This window comes from Malania oleifera, chromosome 11, assembly GCF_029873635.1.
Source record: "Malania oleifera isolate guangnan ecotype guangnan chromosome 11, ASM2987363v1, whole genome shotgun sequence".
NCBI classification, from domain to species: domain Eukaryota; kingdom Viridiplantae; phylum Streptophyta; class Magnoliopsida; order Santalales; family Ximeniaceae; genus Malania; species Malania oleifera.
This window is the reverse complement of record NC_080427.1, coordinates 44994059-45014079: the sequence shown is the minus strand read 5'-3', so window position 1 is coordinate 45014079 and position 20021 is coordinate 44994059. Positions and strand designations below refer to the sequence as shown.

General features: G+C 37.1%; 1 protein-coding gene across 6 annotated transcripts in view; it reads right to left on the bottom strand.

Annotated features, from left to right (window-relative positions):
* The window catches only part of LOC131167720 (histone-lysine N-methyltransferase, H3 lysine-9 specific SUVH4), a 176118-nt gene that overhangs the window by 73666 nt on the left and 82431 nt on the right, over positions 1–20021 (bottom strand). For all 6 annotated transcript variants that reach the window (XM_058126575.1, XM_058126578.1, XM_058126577.1 and 3 more), the window contains 2 exons: positions 18116–18222; positions 338–514 (listed from right to left, as the gene is read on the bottom strand). In XM_058126575.1, the coding sequence (XP_057982558.1) occupies positions 338–514; positions 18116–18222 (284 nt within the window). The remainder of the gene's footprint in view (positions 1–337; positions 515–18115; positions 18223–20021) is intronic.

Genomic DNA, 20021 nt, shown 5'->3' with positions numbered 1-20021 from the left:
TTGAAAAGAAGTTCTTTGAATACTGTAGCAGAAAAAACTGACCCAACTGAGGTTGTAGACACAAAACTTCACAATATAGCCACAAAGCAGCAGGAAAACAGTAAACTTGTCAAAGCCACATCAGTGTTCCGCATGCAGATAAATAAAACAATAAATAATGAGCACCCTTTTATGCAGGAGACAGGCCAAGAATCAGCTCAATGCAAGCTTCTGTTGAAGCAAATTGACAATGACACACTTGAGAGATTCTGATGACAAGATCAATTGAATAACACCTGTCACAATGATGGCGGAACAGTCGCATGTAGGAAAAAGATGAAATTTTCCAGGTACATACCTTGAGTGCCAAATTACCACGCTCCAACACCTGATCGTGTACTCGATGGCTGTTACCAAGTAATTTACTCCCACCTTGACCTGTGTAGACAACATCCTCAGAATTATCCAGGTCATCCTCATATTGTCCCGACATAACAATAGATACTGCAAGTGGAAACGTATATCCAACATATTCCTGCAACATTCCATCAAACACAAAACTATTTGTCATGAACGATACTAAAACATTCAGCACGAGAAAAATATTAATTAAATTCTCTTTTTTAACAAGAGAAAAGAAATATATTAACAAAAAACCAAAATGTACAATAGAGGGGAGAATAAGAAGTCCTCCAAAGGAAGAAAGAAATACAACCAAAAATAATTACGTAAGTGCTGCCTGCCAATCCCTAACAAGACTGGGCAGCAGCAAACCCCTGAAGCTACAAAAAGAATGGGCCCAAGTGAGGCAAAAAGACAGCTCTATCCCACAAAAAAACAGGGAAAGCTACACTATCATTGAATGTTCTCGCATTACTTTCGGCCCATAAGGTCCACACAACAACAATACCAATACGCAACAACAAACACCAATACGCCACAACACTTCACCCTTCCTGTTCTTACAAAATCTCAAAATCTCATGACCTATAGCCTTGATTAACTAAACTATATGGTAATTGAAAGACTATGGAACAAAGTATGAACGTCCAGGAAGTTGCAGAGGGATTTCCGAACAACCCTTCAATCACACAGGACGTCGGGATAACAGGTAAGGAATCTGTAGCAGCCTTGAAATCAAAAGAGAATCATTTTATCTTTCCTCTCAAGTACTGCAACGGTTGGGTCTGGTTATAGGTACCATCCATTCTTAACCTTCTTGTCAGTGGAGAGGGAATAAAATTTTCATATCCATCATGCTGCACCTTCCTATCAAATAACCATGGTCTGCCCAAAAGAGTATGACAAATTTTGAGAGGAAGGATATCACATTGCACTATCTCTATAATGGAACCAAATGTAAGCAAGAAGCAATCGTGGTCCTTGAGGTTGGTATCATTCACCCAAGCAATTTTGTATGGTTCAGGATGAAGCCCAACATCCAAATTTAATTTCTTCATGGCTTCTTTAGAAACCACATTTGTGAAACTACCACAATCAATAACCAAAGTACTAAGCCGTTTTTGGCATATCACATGAGTTTGAAAGATGTTAGTCTGCCTCCAATCCTCTATTTTTTTAACCTTGTGGAAAGAGAGCATATGTCAGAAAACATATGTCGAAGCACTAAACAAGTTTTCCTTTTACCATTATCATCTAAGTCACTTGGAATTTCCGTTTCAGCTTCAACTACTTGACTCATCATCATCATCTTCTTCTTCTTCTTTTTCCACAACAGCCATGAATTAGTTAGGACATTGTGCAGCTCAATGTAAAAAAAGCCTTGGCATTTAAAGCATTTGATTGATGGCTTGCTCTGATACCAAATGATGCAGAGGCAGCATCAAGGTTCTGCAGCCATGGGAGAGATTAGAAGAAATACAAGAGAGGAAGGAGAAGGGAGGAGAGAGAAGATACCAGCGGAACTCATGTTCACCACTCAATTCAAATTCAACATCAACTACTTACAACATGGCTTTCAATACTATTATAAGAAAGCCTCTAAACACGTGAAATCACGCACATAACCCTAAAACTGCATTGCATTACAAACATATCCCCTAGGAAACACAAATGCTACAAACAGGTCCCCCAACATAAATAATCCTAATATAAGCAAACTACACGCATACACAACTTAGCTAAGCACATTTGGGTTTCGGAGCCAATATATCATTGACCATATCCCTCAAAATAGGCCACCAAATTGGGTCAAAAAGATCCATCCAAATACCTGCTTCTTGTCCTACATCAACTAACAAGGTGATCTCTCCTACTCTTTCCCGTAACTTGACCAAATAAAGTCTCACATCATCCTCTCCATAATCCTAGCCACACTCTTGGGCACCCTACAAAGAGAAACGAAATAAATAGGGATATTAGAAAAGGCATCCTTACGTAGCGTGGTGCGGCCCCCTTGGAGAAGTACCCCCCTTTCCACCCTCCCCTCAACTCTCTCTACCACAAGATCCTAATAGTGCAACTCAAAATGGCTTTAAACCTCCCCCCTCCTCCACCCCAAAAAAGAACCCCACTTCCCACATTAGTGCCTCTGTGGCCACATGAACATGGGTTGTACTCAGTTAGACTTCTCAACATTGGGAAGTCAACATGCTAGCAATAAAGGATTTTCGACAAGGTGGATCACAGAGTTGCCAAGAATGGAAATATTTTTTTGGGGGCGGGGGGGTGGTGGGGTTGGGGTTTGGAGGGTTGTGTAGGTATGAAAAGTCTTTACCCATTCAGAGTAAACTTCCAAATCCAAAAACTTACCTAGCTCAATAAGGTCACATTTACTCACTTTGGCTATCCAGATTTCAGACTCAACACATAAAGGGCACATTTCAAATAGATCTCCAACCCAATGGTAAGGCAAGCTCTAAAAAGGCATTCAAGAAAGCCCAACAAAAAGATCAAATCTAAGGGGCTTTGTTTGGAGCCCTACGTTAAAGGGAGGCACGAATCTAAGAGGCTCCCAAGTTCAACTAGGAGATCTCACCCAAGGCTCAGATTGATGAGTCGGGCATTAACAAAGGCAAGCAAAACAGGACCATTGCCACTTTAAGCACTAGCACAACTAGCAATCAAGTGAAATAGAGGTAAATCCAAAGAAGCCTAGGGATCTTGCAGGACGAAGATATATGTTTGCGTGTCCAAACCATATATTGATTGTCAAAGGTGTACATGATGTTAGGAGGGTGAAACAAAGATGGAGGCAGACAAATTAGACAATAGAATCACGAAGCTCAAAGAAAGTAGATTACAGAGACAAAAAAAGAAACAAACTCTTCAGGTCCAATGGGAACTGAGTCCCTATCCTCTTATGAACGTGCTAAGGTTGTTCATTGAGAACTATGAAATAATGGAGGGATGTCTAACATAGATGAACTAATACAAAATCATGGTGATTCTAAGGTCATCCTAAAAACGAAATTTGCGATGTGTGCAAGGAAGTTGAAGATGGTGGTAATTCTATTCATGGAAGCTCAAGTCCTTGGGTTGAACTGAGAACCGAGATGCCCAAGATCTCCTACATGATTTGGGCTGGTCCATGGTTTTAAATAACGGCCGTTACGTAGCGTAACGGCCGATACGTAACGTAAATCAAGGGCTCCGAAACCGATACAGGCCGATAATGCGGTTCGGAAAAAATTCACAGCCGTAACGGTCCATAATGGCCGTTACCCCTACGTTACACTTCGTAACAGTCCGTTACATGCCGACAACTTGCAGAATCTCCTTTCTGTTGCGCAGCGTTCCTTTCCCCCTTTCCCAAGTCCCAAGCACCCAACTACCATTCAATCTACCTAAATCTAACATTCAAAGAACAAAAAAACTTACTTGCAGTTTTGTTGGCCAAGCCGCCGAAGCTATAAGAAGGCTTCACGCCTTCACTCCTTCGAAGCCTGAGTTGATCTACTCATCTTCGCAGCCTTCGATTCCTGAATCCTGAACCTAACAAAGTTCTTCGAAGCTTGAGAGTAGCCGAAGGCAGCTTCATCCGCCAGTCGTCGCACTCGCCGCCACCAGCCAGCCCTCTACCAGTCGTCGGCGTCGTCGCACTCGCCGCCACCAGCCAGCCCTCCGCCAATCGTCGCACGAAGCTTCAAGGCTTCGAGGCTCCTCCATCCTCCGAGTCGCCTCCCCTCTCTCGGTCTCACTCAGAGTCTCAGACTCCCTGCCTCTGCTCATCTCGCGTATGAGATAAGCTTTATTTCAGTAACACTCAACACCCACAACCACATCTTAAACATTTTATTATGTTTTTTTTTTTAATTATAATTTATTGGAAGTAATATTTGTTAAATTGAATTAAAAAAACAGAGTAATTTAATACAGTAAAAAGCTTTAAAATTTCAGATTCATTTAATATGCAAATTGGTTCCTAAACAATTTAAGCATGTCATATTCTGTTTTGATTAACGTACTTTTATTCATTCTTTACGTATTCTTTCTTTCCTTTTAGTTTCATTGCATATAAAATATATACTATTTTAAAATAAATGACTATGACATGGCATTCCAAAAATATGGAGTGGACAATTTCTCATGTTATATTTCTATGCTATTTTATATTTGTGAGTAAAACAACATTTTGCATAATTATTTCCCCTAACAGCATTTTTTTTCTTGTAAATTATTATATTCATATACAATATCAATTTCATTTATATGGTATTGCATTAACATTTTTTGAAAGCTGACACCGTTAGTAATAGACTAGTAGTATTATGGTTACAGACATCCAAGATACAACATTAGCGCAAAAAATACTCTTTTCTAGTCTTATGCCTTGCCCATAGATGCAGCTCTTGTTTTTTTTTTCTTTTCAAAGATCAGAAATCTCCCACATCTTAAACTTTTTATTATGTTTTTTTTTTAATTATAATTTTTGTAAATTATGTTTGTTAAATTGAATTTAAAAAGGAGTAATTTAATAGAGTAAAAAATTAGAAAGAAGTAATAATTATGTAAAATAAAATTTTCTTAATTTATAAATATTTTAATTGTCTTATATTTTTTGAAAGGTAATTAGGAAAATTTAGTTTCATCACATATTTCCTATTTATAAATATTTTTTAAGTTTTAAAACATCATTTTGACCTTAAATTTAAAATTAGGTAAAATAAATCGTTACATGATCTAATTTTTGTTTTTAGTTATCAAATAAAGTAAAAATTGATAACTTAATAAAAAACATTTTAACCTAATAGTTAATATATTAATAATTCAGATTTTTGCTAATTACTAGTTTACTACTGGAATTTGTAGAAAAATTTTATTTTAATCCATAAACTGAGAAAATGCTTAAAAAATTAAATAGTCGATTTGTACTGTATGGATCATTATTAGTGATGCTGTGATGTATATAAAAGTAGAGCAAGTTTTTTCCACCTTTAAAATTACAATGTTAATTTCTTATAGTTATAAATAAAAATAAAATCAAGTTATAAAAAATAATGAAAATATCTTTTTAAAGATAAAGGAATATATTTTTTTGTAATAAAATATCTAATATTTTATAATTTTGCTTATTTAAACATCAAAATAAATTAAACATTACTTATTATTTTTAATCAAATATTACATTTTATTTTTATGTAATAAGTATTTAAAATTAGAAGGACTATTTAGTACTTATTATTTAATATTTACTAAATTACTAATTATAATATTATTCTTGTCATTTTTAGAAAGGTTGTAACTTTGTATTTTCTCTATGTTTTGTGTAGAGATCATCAAATTAAGTCTATCAATATGTCACGTGATAGAGGAAATGAGAACTTACCTAGTGAGGATATTGGATGGCATTTTGGTACTGCGGTGGACGGTAATAGACATGTTATTATGTGTAAGTTATGTGGGAAGATAATTAAAGGGGGCATTACACGCTTGAAACAACACTTGGCACATAAAAAAGGTCAAGTAGCTGGATGCTCAAATGTGACCACACAAGTCAGAGAACAAATGATGAAACATCTACAACAGTATGCTGAGAAGAAAAGAGATAAACAAAAAAGGCAAGAAGAAGCAGAAGCCCAAATTAGAGGAGATTTTGAGAATTTGAGCGATGAAGAAGACTTGGAAGAAGAAAGTATGAGATTTGCTCGACAAGAAAGCATACGATCACAGCAACAATGGGAAGAGAGACAAAGATTTCGAGCAAGAACATCTAGAGGGAGTAATATTTATGAAGAGGGAGGTGGCTCTGGCAGTGGTGCTACCAGTGGTTTCAATAGAATAGGAGCTCGATCTTATAGTGGTCAAGAAACTGGAGGTAGTGGACGACAATGGATCAATCCTGATGCCCCTGAAGCTAGACTAAAGGCAATGGATCCTATTTTAGAAAGAAGTAAGAGTGCGAAACAACCAAAAATCAACACAAAATTACTGAAAGGTTTAAGAAGTAAATTAGGAAAAGCAGTTGGAAAATTCCTAATTTATAATCGGATTCCAGCGAATGTAGCTGACTCTCCATTTATGCAGCCTATGCTTGATATTGCTGCAGAGGTTGGAAAGGGGGTGATGGGGGGTGAAGGGTCCATCACCCTATGAGAAATCTGAAATTTATTTGGAGCAAGAGTATCAAGAAATGAAAAATTATATAGCTTCTTTTGCTGGAATTTGGAAGGAGAGAGGTGTAACCCTTATGTGTGATGGTTGGTCAGGACCAACTAGAAAACACATTATAAACTTTTTAGTTTATTGCAATAGAGGCACCGTGTTTCATAAATCAGTTGATGTCTCTGATGCACCAAGCAGAACAGCTGAATATTATTTCAGGTAATTTTCTAATTTTAATTGTATATGCAAATAGTATTATGAACATGCATTTTTTTAATTAAATAGTAGTAATTATTGAATCTATAATTTCTTTTTAGATTAATGGACGAGGTGGTTGAAGAAATTGGAGAGGAAAATGTTGTCCAAGTAGTGACTGATAATGAAGCTGCAATGAAGGCAGGAGGAAAATTATTAATGCAGAAGAGGCCCAATCTCTATTGGACAGCATGTGCAGCTCATTGCATAGACCTTATTCTTGAAGATATTGGTAAGAAAAGTAACGTGAAGAAGGTTTTAGAAGATGCAAGAACAATAACCTCGTTTATTTACAACCACACATGGACAGTGAATTTTATGAAGAAATTCTCAAATAATAGAGAGTTACTTCGCCCTGCCATCACTCGATTTGCCACAAATTTCATTGCTTTGGAGACTATTGTCAGGCATAAACAAGCACTAGGGGAAATGTTTACATCTGATGCTTGGAAAAACTCAAGGTTTGGGATGGCAAAATCAGACCCATCATATGATTCAAAGAAAATTATCTTAGGCAAAGAGTTTTGGCAAAAGGCCTCTGATATAATTAAAGTGCAAGAACCCTTAGTGAAAGTTCTTAAATTGGTTGATGGTGATGAAAAACTAACCATGGGCTTCATATACGAGGCAATTGATAGGGCGAAGTTGGCCATTCAAAAAGATTGCCGGTTTTACAAAGACTATTGGAAAATTATTGACAACCGGTGGAGTTTTCAGTTGCACCAAGATTTGCACGCTGCTGGTAAGTGTAAACCAAATACAATTTCTTATTATTTTAACTTTTAAATTATGCATAGTTGCATTAGAAAACTATTGATTAATAAGTTTCTAAATTTAATTGTAGGGTATTTTTTGAACCCACAATTTCTTTATGGTGCCCCACCCTCTCCTGAAGTTGCTAGAGAAGTCATGGATGGAGTTAAAAAAGTGATAACCAAGTTGGTACCCGATATAGATACTCAAATTCAGGCTATTAATCAAGTAAGTATTGGTTCCATTAAATTGAATAATGAATTGTTCTAGTATTCTGTAATACTTTCAAGAATAATTATTAATACATCTAATTAATTAATTATATTTCACAATCATCCTTTTTTAGTTGTTGCTATATCGAGATAGGCAGGAGACTTTTGGAACTCCGTTGGCTCAAAGGGCAGTGAAACAAACAAATCCTGGTAAATATGGCTATATAACTAAATAATGGATAATGACTCTATTTTCTCTCTTTATGTTCAAATTTGACTTTTGAAATATACGCTATACTAACATAAAACTCTTTTTAATTATTCATGCAGCTGAATGGTGGATTCATTATGGCTTGTGTGCTCCTGAGCTCCAAAGAATAGCAATCAGAGTTCTTAACCAGACCACATCAGCTTCGAACTGTGAGCGTAATTGGAGCACCTTTAGCCTCATCCATACGAAAACAAGAAATAGATTAAAGTACATGAGACTACAAAAACTTGTTTTCGTACATTACAACATGAGGTTAAAGTTAAGACGTACAATGAGAAGAAGCCAACGAGAAATTGAAGAGTTTCAATCCTATCAATTTGGACTATATTTTCGAAGAAGATGATCCTTTAAGTCAATGGTTAGAGGAGAGAGAGACACCACTACTTGTCGGTCAGGACAATTCAAATTGATTAAATGAAGAAGTTGGTGGTACTACAGAAGGAGGTGATCAAACACCAATAAATGCGCATGATGATTCAAGTTCAAGTCCTGAACGTACACAAAGTGATGACAATCTTGGTTTGAGCCCACCAAGTGATGATGATGGTAATAGTGGTGCTGGAGCTGGGGTTGGGGGAGGTGGCAGTGGTGGTGGTGGTGGAGGCGGCGGTGTAGAATATAATTATGGATATGACACGGGGACATCATTTGCAAGGAATATACATCCTTCTGATCCTTATGGACTACATGACATACCTAAAACTTATGACTTGGGTATTCTTCCAAGGAACCAATCTTCACAACCCAGGAGAAGGAGTGCTTGTGGTGACCCTAGTGATTCTACTGAAGATTCATATGGTGTGGTTTGTAGTTTTGGCGACTTTGGTTTAGATGGTTCATCATCACAATCATATGGATCTCATCCAGCATATCCACATTATGCATCTCGTGACTCACATTTTTATCCTAGCAGATCAGGAATCTCAGGATCTAGTGAGTCTTCTTCTACACACTACCCAGAGCCAGCCCCCGCCCCAACTTATGAACATTATTCAGGAGGATTTTCATCACCAGTACATTTTCAAGAGCAACAACGAAATGACACAAACTTGGGTTTATTCAACTATGTATATCCACAAGGATGGGGAGATAATTTCCCATCCCAATCTCAAGATACAGATGCAAATTGTGAAGACCCTCCACGTCATTCTTTTTGGTGGTGACATGTATTATGTTATAAATTTGTAATATTGTATAAATGTATTTTCAACTATTTATTGATATTTGATATTAATCACTTTTTGAATTCATGTATGTGTAATGTGTATAGTGAGTAATGAGTCTATTGATTCATATTTAGTAACTTTATGACTTTAATTAATTGATTCTTACATTTCTACATCTTTTTACTCATTAAAGTAATGTAAACTATAAAAAAATATGCTTTTTTTTGTAAACAGCGCACTAAAAATAATATAAAAATCATAATGCCTATTAAAAAGCATTTGTAGGTTGAATGAAAGTATTCAAAATTCATTAAAAATCATGTATTAATGGATTTCATGCTTATTTTTCGATTTTGGCATGGTTGTGCATGCGTGAAAAAAATTCACGACCGTTACGCCCGCTTCCCGTTACGTAACACCCGCATCTCCCGCGACCCGCGACTGCAATTTCGAACAATGGGCTGGTCACTAGTGAACTCTAATAGGGAGAGAGTCAAACCGAAGGTAGAAGAGCAGGAGGTTATGAAAAAAAGCGAAGAAATTGGGTAAGGAGTTGGCGACACTTGTGTTGTATATGAATTATGAGAAAGGGAGGAAGGTCCCACGGGATCACTAAGAGTGTCAAAAGAAGATTTTGTCCAAGAAATGTTACGGGTTTAGGGGGAGCAAGAAAAAGAAGAATGGTTTAGGAACTAATTTAAAAGACAAAACCGGACACTTTAATCCTATAGGAGACTAAACTTCAAGCAGTTGACACCTCTTTGATTCCCAGCATCTAGGAATTGAAGGGGAAAGACTGGAGGATTCTTCCTCCTCGAGTGCATTGGATGGTCAAATCATAATTAAGGACTTGTCAGTGTCAAATTTCCTAGTAAGGTCTTCTTCTTTAAGTAATGCTAGACTGTAAAGGTCCTAGAGAGTGGTGTTTTACATCCATTTATAGCTGAAATTCCTCCTTTTTATGGTATCCTTTTTCTCTTTAGGAGTCAACTAGTATCTTTGGTTTGTATAGCCCACAATGTATGGTTTGGAGCATGCGCGTGCGGGGGGAGGTTTAAATAGCATTTGTAGTCCCAAGGACAAACTAGGGGTTACTAGGCTCAATAATAGTATGAGGGAGTTTGATTTCTTGATTGAGCTTCTGAGCTAAGATCAGAGATATTCTTCTTAGCACGGTCACTTCACTTGAATAGCATCAGAGGATATATAAGCTTCCTCACATATTGATAGCTGCTTACCAACACCTAGGAACACACCTATCCTTTTGTTCCACAAAAGATCATTGTGGTGATTCCAAATCGGTGTGGCAAGGCCCTACACCACTTAGATTCGAGAACATGTGGTTGAGGTAGCCATCGTTTAGGGAGTGTGTGAGGGGTTGATGGGGAAAGTTATAGTCCAAGGATGGGATGGTTTTAAACTGATGAAAAAACTAAAGCATGTAAAGTTGAAGTTGAAGCAATGGAATAAAATGTTTCTAGGAATATTAAGGAGGCTAAAGACAACTTCGGGAAAATTGCTGGTTTTGATAGACTGTGCAAGTGTGATTTATTAGGTCAAGAGGGACAAGGCTTGATAATGATGATTTTTTCTTTTTCGGGGAGGGGGTTCCTTTTTCTTTTTTGGATTTTTCTTTTATAGCAAAAGAAGAGATAACTCTAAAAAGAGAAGAATTTACAAAGAGGATAACAAGACATCTCCCATCAAAATTCTAGAAAAATCCAGGAAAAATAAGAACTAAAAAAAAAAAGCAATACTATAAAATTTCAAAGCAAAAGATTCCTCCATTCTAGCTAAACTTCCAAAAAGCTAGCTCCCTCAAAGCAACTAAATCCAGCACACCATAAAGAGGCCAAGTATTGAATCTTCTCCAAAACCACCTACCAATTCAAATTTTTCCCTAAAAAAATCGAGGGATTGAACTCCAACCATAATTCCCACAGAACTACATATATACCTCATTCACAAAGAGCAGGCCTATCCTTCCTTCTTCCAAAACCCTCAAAAGAAAAGGCCAACATTCCTTCCACTGATGCTGGATAAACCCAAGCTTCTCCCAAAAATAAAGGGTGAAGTAAGCCACAGAAGGGGGCAGGAACACAAGTTTCTTCCAAAGAGTCGCTCATAGAAGAAGGAAGAAATTTATTCGGATCTAGACTTAGATTCTAAGGCTGGTGTTAGGGGGCATAAGTAGATTGAGGTGGAGATTACAATCTATATAAAAACACCTCTTCGCCGAGGATTGCCCAAGTAGACTGAGGCCGAAGCATGTGGATTGGAGTCCTTCAGTACTACCTCAACTCAATGGATTGAGAGGCATTTTGAAGTTGAAGAAGTTACAAAAAATAAATAAATAAGTAAAAAAAAAATGTTTGACATGAGTAGAGAAAAATCCCCAAGTCTGATGGTTCACAATGGCTTTTCTTTAGGAAAAGGGGAAGACGCTGCAAACGGAGATTTTTTGAAGAATCCTATAAAAATGGGATAGTGGGTATTAGAGTGAACTCTACTTTGTAAACCCTCCTCCCAAAGAAGGAGACTTACTCGAGGGTGAGGGATTTCAGGCTACGCCCTTTTAATATTCTGCCTAAACTGTTATTCAAAAGGCCAAGACAAGTTTTGGTACGGTCCACAACTCAATATTCCTTCATTAAAGATAAATAGATCTTGGATGCAGTTTTTGTGGCCAACAAGGTAGTTAATGATGTGAAAAGGAGGGCGGGCAACGGGCTTATCTTCAAGTTGGATTCGAGAAAACAAATGGTAGGGTGAACTGGGTTTTCTAAATTATGTAACGTGTAGGAAAGGATTTGGAAACAAGTCAAGAAGATGGATGAGGAGGTGTCTGAGGTTAACCATTATTTAGGGGTTGTCAAAGAGCGCCCCATGGAGTGGTTTATAGCTTTTCAAGGGCTTAGGCAAGTGGATCCACTATCTTTATTTTTGTCTACCCTTGTAGGCTTGTAGCAAATAATTTAGTATAACTTAAATAAACACTAATATAAGAAAAAAATTATTCCCAGGCCAAGGAGGCGCAATGGGAAGACGTGGCGAGCGCCTCATCATAGTAGAGGTGAGGTGACTTTCAAAAGGTGGAACCTTTTAAAAAAGAAAACGTAGCTAGAATCCGAAGGCAGAGCTTTCGAACCAGCCCTAGCAAGAGGCTTCAACTCAAACCAAACGGTCCAACTAGCACGAGGCAACTTTCAAGAGGCGCAACCTTTTAAGAAAGAAAATGTAGCCAAACTCTAGAGTCAGAGCTTTCGAACCAGCGCTAGCTAGAGGCTTCAACTCGAGCCAGCAAGTCAAACCAAGGTGAAACACCTTCATCTTCAAGTCTTCGAGCCTTCACCAGCAGGTCGGTACAAGAGACTTGTGATAAAGTTGAATTATCTCACTATCATTTGACCAGATATATCCTTCTCAACAAGTGTTGTGAGTCAATTTCTCAACTCCTCGAAAACAAGTCACTAGGATACAGTAACTTTCATTTTGAGATATCTCAAAGATGCACCAGGGATAGGTCTCTTATATTAGGATCGAGCTCACACTCATATTCAGTGATATATTGATGCAGATTGGGTCGGGTCACCTCCCGACCAAAGATCCACAACCAGATATCGTATCTCTGTCAGTGGTGATTTGGTGTCTTGGGAAAGTAAAAAACAAGTTGTGATGGCCAGGTCAATTGCTAAGTCAAAATACAAGGCTATGGCGCACACTACATGTGATCTTATTCTGAAGAACATGCTCAAAGAACTAGGTTTTCCACATTCTCAGCCTATGGAATTGATGTGTGATAATCAAGCTACTATTCATATTGCCTCGAACCCTGTTTCCATGAGCAGACAAAGCACATTGAAGTTGTTTGTCATTTTATTCGAGAGAAACTTGCACAGAAGCTCATTACAACCACTCGTGTGAAGTCCAAGTTTACACTTGCTAATTTGTTCACTAAAGCCTTGGGAGGTGCTCGTGTGAAATTCATTTGTAACAAGCTAGGAGCATATGATATATATGCTCCAGCTTGAAGGGGATTGTTAATAGTTATTTAGTCATTTAGCATTATTATCAATTGTTAGAGTTTGATTTGTATTAAGTGTAAGTTAGTAAGGGTATTATGGTCATTCCCATTGTACTTGACATACATTATATGTCGGATTTCTAGGGAATAATTTACGAAATTCAATTTTTTTAAATCTGAAATTACTATTTCAGTTTCTAGTAGTTTCTGTTTCCTGTTTTCAAGCCTAGAGATATGCTAATTTGATTTGCTGATGTTGTGGTAATTTGATTTTCTGATTTTGTGGTGATTTGATTTGCTGATTTTGTGGCCTTCCTCTACTATTTATCTTGTAATCGTGTCTCTTGAAATTCAATAAGAATGGATATTCTTCTTCTAAAAAATCCTTCATGGTATCAGAGCCTCGTGCTTTTTTTTTTTTCTAATGATGATGTCATATAAGTCGGCGATGACCCATGCCCAAAGAAATCCTACCAGCTCTTTCGGTACTTCTGAAACCATTCCACCCAATTCCACTATTCCTCCCAGGTTTGTAACTTCTTATTACTATTCCCAAAATTCAGCCCTTTATCTCACGGTTACAAAACTCAATGGGCGTATGAAGGAGATGTGTTGGAAGCTTCATGGTAAACCAACAAATTGGAAGCCAAAATCCAAACATGACAGTCACGCCTACCAAGCCACTGCTGAAGAGACTCAGGAGCCTTCTACTAACTCGGATGCAATCACTTTTACTAAGGAGCAATTAGAGCACCTATACAAATTGTTTCAATCTCCAAAATTGTCCTAAACTCTATCTTGTTCTTTGGTGCAGAAGGGTAACTCTCTTGCTACTGCATTTTTAAGTGTTATTCCTAATTCTGTTCATTCTTGGATAAGTGATTCTGGCGTAACTAATCATATGATTGAATGGTCTAAATTCTTCTCATCCTATAGTCTACGTGCAAGCAATAAAAAGGTCAAAATTGCAGATGGTTCACTCTCGGTAATTGACGGGATAGGAACTATCAAACTCACTTCGTTGTTAACTCTCCATCAATGTCAAGCTAATTTATACTCTTCTTATTGTGAGTTTCAGAAATTGACCACGGGGAGGATATGATTGGCAGTGCCAAGGAAAAAGATGGACTCTATTATTTTGATGAGGGACCTAACTCGAGTAGACAATGTCAAAGTACTTGCTTAAATTCTATTTCTGCTTTCAAAGATAATGATATCATGTTATGGCATTATAGATTAGGTCATCCTAGTTTTCAATATTTAAAATACTTGTTTCCTAATTTATTTCGGAATAAAAGTCCATCTTCTTTTCAATGTGAAGTTTGTCAATCTACTAAACATCATCGTGCATCCTTTTCCACCCAACCTTACAAACCAACTACACCATTCACTGTGATTCATAGTGATATTTGGGGCCCATGTACAACATCTACGTATTCAGGAAAAAAATGGTTTGTGACCTTTATCAATGATCAGACAAGATTAAGTTGGGTTTATTTGATAAAGGAAAAATCTGAAGTGGAAACAATTTTCAAAATTTTTACACCATGGTGCAAACACAATTTCAAAAAATATTCAAATATTGCGGAATGATAATGGTCGAGAATATTTCAAAAATATTTTAGGCCAACTTTTTTCTTAAAAAGGAATGGTTCATCAAAGCTCTTGTGTCGACACTCTACAACAAAATGGTTTGGCTGAAAGAAAAAACAAACACTTATTGGAAGTAGCTCGGGCATTGTTTTTTACCAATCACGCACCTAGATATCTTTGGGGTGAACCCTTTCTTACTGCTACATATCACATAAATAGAACGCCTAATAAGGTTTTAAGCTTTGAAACACCTTTCGATGTTTTTCATAAGTTTAATCCAACAAATTGGCTGTCTTCTTATTTACCACTAAAGATATTTGGTTGTACCGCTTTTCTTCATATTCATAGTCATAGTTGAGGAAAACTTGAACCCCGAGCCACAAAATGTGTGTTTGTTGGTTATGCTCCCACTCAAAAGGGGTATAAATGTTTCAAACCCATTTCCAAAAATATGTTTGTTACTATGGACGTTACATTCTTTGAATTACATCCATATTTTACGCCTCATCTTTCCGCCCCCCGCCGGGGGGGGGGGGGGAGAGGAACCAAAACAAAGATTCGGTTGTGTTTCATGATTTTTTCCGACCTGAAGACTCGCAAAATGATCCTTCTCAAGCTTTGATTATTCAACCTGAAAACTCAAGCTTTATTATACCAGGAGAAAGTGAGTCGAGTTTTTTTTATACTAAAAAGGCAGGTCTTCCTACAGTGTCATCTCATGATGTTCATGATCCTATAATGACTAACAAAGGAGAAATAGGAAAAAACACCACAGCGTTGGTACCATTTGACATTTTCTACTCGCAACAGAGGACAACTCGAAAGGGTCTTCCAATCCTTTACACTGTCTAGAATCCATAAACCCTCCAGGTAATGTCCTCACCGAGCCTTTACCTCATGTTTAGTCCATTTCATCTTCGAGTTCTAAGTCCTCTAGTTTTGAACCCGAGGCTAGTTCCAATCCCAAGTTCGATGATTTTGAACTTTCCATTGTTGTCCGGAAGGGTGTGAGGTCTTGCACCCAACATCCATTGTCCAATTATGTGTCATATGAAAATTTCTCACCTGTCTTTCGTGCTTTTACCTTACAATTCTCTTGTATGGAGGTTCCTAATACTGTGCAGGAAGCTTTGAAACTTCCTGAGTGGAAGGAGGCTGTCTTCAAGGAGACGAAAGCTCTTGAAAAAAATGGCACGTGGGAGTTAGTTGATCTACCAAGAGGAAAGACAACTGTAGGGTGCAAATGGGTGTCTACAATCAAGTATAAATCCGATGGTTCTCTAGAATGGTATAAAGCTCGATTGGTCGCCAAGGGATTCACTCAGACCTATGGCATTAACTACTTGGAGACATTCGCCCCAGTCGCAAAGCTAAACTCTGTAAGAGTTCTTTTGTCACTTGCAACTAATCGTGACTGGCCTATACAATATTTGGATGTAAAAAATGCATTTCTTAATGGAGACTTGGAGGAAAAAGTGTACATGGATGCACCTCTAGTATTTGGTGAAAAGTTTCACACAAAGGTGTGTAAACTGAAGAAGTACTTGTATGGTTTTAAACCGTCACCAAAAGTCTAGTTTGAGAAATTCACTCAGTTTGTTAAAAGTCAGGGGTAAACTCAAGGGCAAGGTGATCATAAGATGTTTATAAGACATTCATAGGATGGGAAGATAGCGATACAATTTGTGTATGAAGACGATATAATTCTCACTGGAGATGACGTACTTGTGATGAACCGATTGAAGACTTCCCTCTTATCAACATTTGAGATCAAAGACTTAGGATCTCTGAGGTATTTCCTTGGAATGGAGGTTGCTTGGTCGAAGAAAGGGATTGTTGTCTCCCAATGAAAGTATGTCCTTGACCTCCTTAAGGAGATTGGGATGAGCGGTTGTAGGACAGAAGACACTCCAATAGATCCCAATCAGAAACTTGGAGATGAGAAGGAAAATGATCCAGTGAATACAACTCAGTATCAAAAGTTGGTGGGAAAGTTAATTTACTTATCACATTCACGGCCCGATATTGCTTTTTCTGTGAGTTTGGTAAGCCAATTTATGCATTCACCCTACGAGAAACATCTTCAAGCAATTTATCGGATTCTTAGATACTTGAAAAGTACACCAGGCAAAGGTTTACTCTTCCAAAAGACCACACAGGAGAACATAGAGGCATACACTGATGCAAATTGGGCAGGCTCAGTTATTGACAGGAGATCCACGTCAGGATACTATACTTATGTCTAGGGAAATATGGTTACATGGTGAAGCAAGAAATAGAATGTGGTTGCAAGGAGCAGTGCTGAGGCAGAATATAAGGCTATGGCTAACGAAGTTTGTGAGATGCTATGGCTGAAGAGAATTCTTGAAGAGCTGCGGATGTCGGTGAACATGCCAATGAAGTTGTATTGTGACAACAAAGATGCCATAAGTATTGCTCAAAATCCTATACAACATGATCGCACGAAGCATGTAGAGATTGACAGACACTTCATAAAAGAGAAGATTGATAGTCGAGCTGTTTGCATGCCTTTTGTTCCTACAACTCAACAAATAGCCGATATCTTCACCAAAGGACTTTTCAGACCTAGTTTTAAGCTCTTTGTAAGCAAGTTGGGCATGATAGATATCTACGCTCCAACTTGAGAGGGGGGGTGTCGGATTTCTAGGGAATAAATTAGCAAATTCTGTTTTTTAAAATCTGAAATTACTATTTCAGTTTCTTGTAGTTTCATTTTCCTATTTTCTAGCCTAGAGATCTGCTGATTTGATTTGCTGATTTTGTGGTGATTTGATTTGCTGATTTTATGGTGATTTGATTTGCTGATTTTGTGGCCTTCTTAATTTGGTGGCCTTCCTCTACTATTTTTCTTGTAATCATGTCTCTTGAAACTCAATAAGGATGGTTATTCTTCTTCTAAAAAACCCTTCATTATAAATTGAGGGAGAGACCTATTGTTGAGTTTAGGTCTTCCATTTTACCCAATTATTTAACAATTACTAAACGGGAAGCGAAGAACAGGTGAGGTCACTGATACATATATTAAGCCAACTTCTACAAAATTACAAATTTATTTAATTTAAGAACAACAACAAAACAAATAGAAAACGCACATACATGAATTGCCCATGCAAAGCAATGAAATCAAAATATAGACATGTAGAACCACTCTTCAACAAAACCACAAACCATTCTTCAACATAAGAATGGACAGGACACGAAAAACAAATATCTAATACTAATCTATATACCCATTCAAAATACCCACTGACAGCCAAGCATCCAAAAGGATACATACCCTTTCATAAGATTTTCCCATATAATCAATTCCATTCAGCCAATGGCAATGGAAACCAACAGCCACCATTTCAGCCCGTGAGAAGAACTGATATCCAACATCGACTCCTGCCATCATGAAAACAGGTTCAACGGCCCTAAATATAATATCTTTAACAAATGCAAGTTCAAGAGCTCTTAATAAAATAACTTTCAAATTACTACAACTCTAAATTAAAGTTCAAATCATATAGAAAAATTCTGCACAGCTACCAAGCCCAATGCCTTTACAACAAAAAAATACAACCCAAACAAAAATACACCCTCATTACTCCAAAAATGACTCCAAATTCAGTTGATGCCACATGAATTTTCATAAAAAATGTGCTTTGTTACCCCCATCATCGTCATAATGATGATTTATGCTTCTTGATCTTCATAATGATGGACGAATTTTTTGAAGATAAAATAAAGAAGCATTACTACAAGAAAAGAGCAATTACATCAAATCAGAGGACAAGCAATACACTTAAAGAACAGAGAAATAAATTAAATAAATACGACAACTAAAATAACCAAGCAAATAGCTATTTTGGCGTGTGTTGTATTGCTTGAATATTTTATGCTAATTGCACCAGCTCTATTTATTAGTTGTTGATTTCGATGCTTGCTGTTTATATGTGTCAGAAATTGATTGAGTAGGGTCAGTAAAAAATAATAATTAGCTTCGATAACATTGAGCAGATTGTTTAATTATTAACTTACATGTCAAATTTGGCATAACTAAAAAAGAAATGGAGTGATATTATTCTTAATTTGGAAGGGGAGAATAGATATAAATAAATAACATTGCTGAATTTGTTAGAATTGACAACGTATTCCTCTTTAATCAACTTGATATATTATTCCCAAACTAGTTTCCTTATCTAGAGTATGTTTTTCATGCAAGGAAACAGAGAATTTGCTGGCCAAAGGTTCCATTTTGTGCATAGAGTTGATAAAATGTGTTCGCATACTTACTTTTTGCTTCATAGGATATATTTGCACAACTTGTGTTTTTTTATGGAGTTTAATAAGCTTAATGTTGCTTTTATGGTCGCTTTGCCTAATACAAAAGGGGGAGAGAATCATTTTAAGCTCGAAGGTTTGATGCAAATCTAAGAGGATGGAATTTTTTTTTAAAATGACAACAATACAAGGAGAAATGAAGCTTGATGCATAAGCATAACTGCTCTTTGATAAGAAAAGTTTATTAAAGTAAGAAAAAGTATACAAAGTAGGGGACCAGAAATCGATGCAAAAATAAATAAATATAAGTACAAAAGAACACAACAACAGTCATAAAAAATCAATATAACAACGATCATCACTCACTTTGAAAATGAGACAACCGAACTCCTCAAAAAGCACCAACCGCTAAAACCCAATGACAAGGTTAGAGGACCATCCTCTACCAAAGTGAACATGCATGGAGTATTTTACCACGAAAATTCTCAAAGTTCCTTCATACCAAACACACCACACCATGACCATTAAACAAGGAAACACGAACACTCCAAAAAGGCCAAAAGTGTCAGTATCCAACACATGTCAGACACCGACACAACCCTGACACGGCCAGAAGGACTAGTCCTAAGTTTACTGCCCAATTTCCTATGATTGCTTTATCTACCTAGTAAGAGGTTGAAGTTTGTATAAGGACCCGTTTCTTCATGCCTGTACTCAGTAAGTGGGGAAAGACCCTTGGGATGTGAAACCATAAGCGAGGAAGTACAAGTCCTTACCTGTTAAGACAACTGTAGCTGAATGAGTTGGGTTGGTCTTTAACGTTGTTAAAGAATGGATTGTAAATGTCATTCATGTGGAACTATTGTATGATGGTCTTCATCATGGATAAGATCGATTAGAAAATTGTCAAATTTGAGACC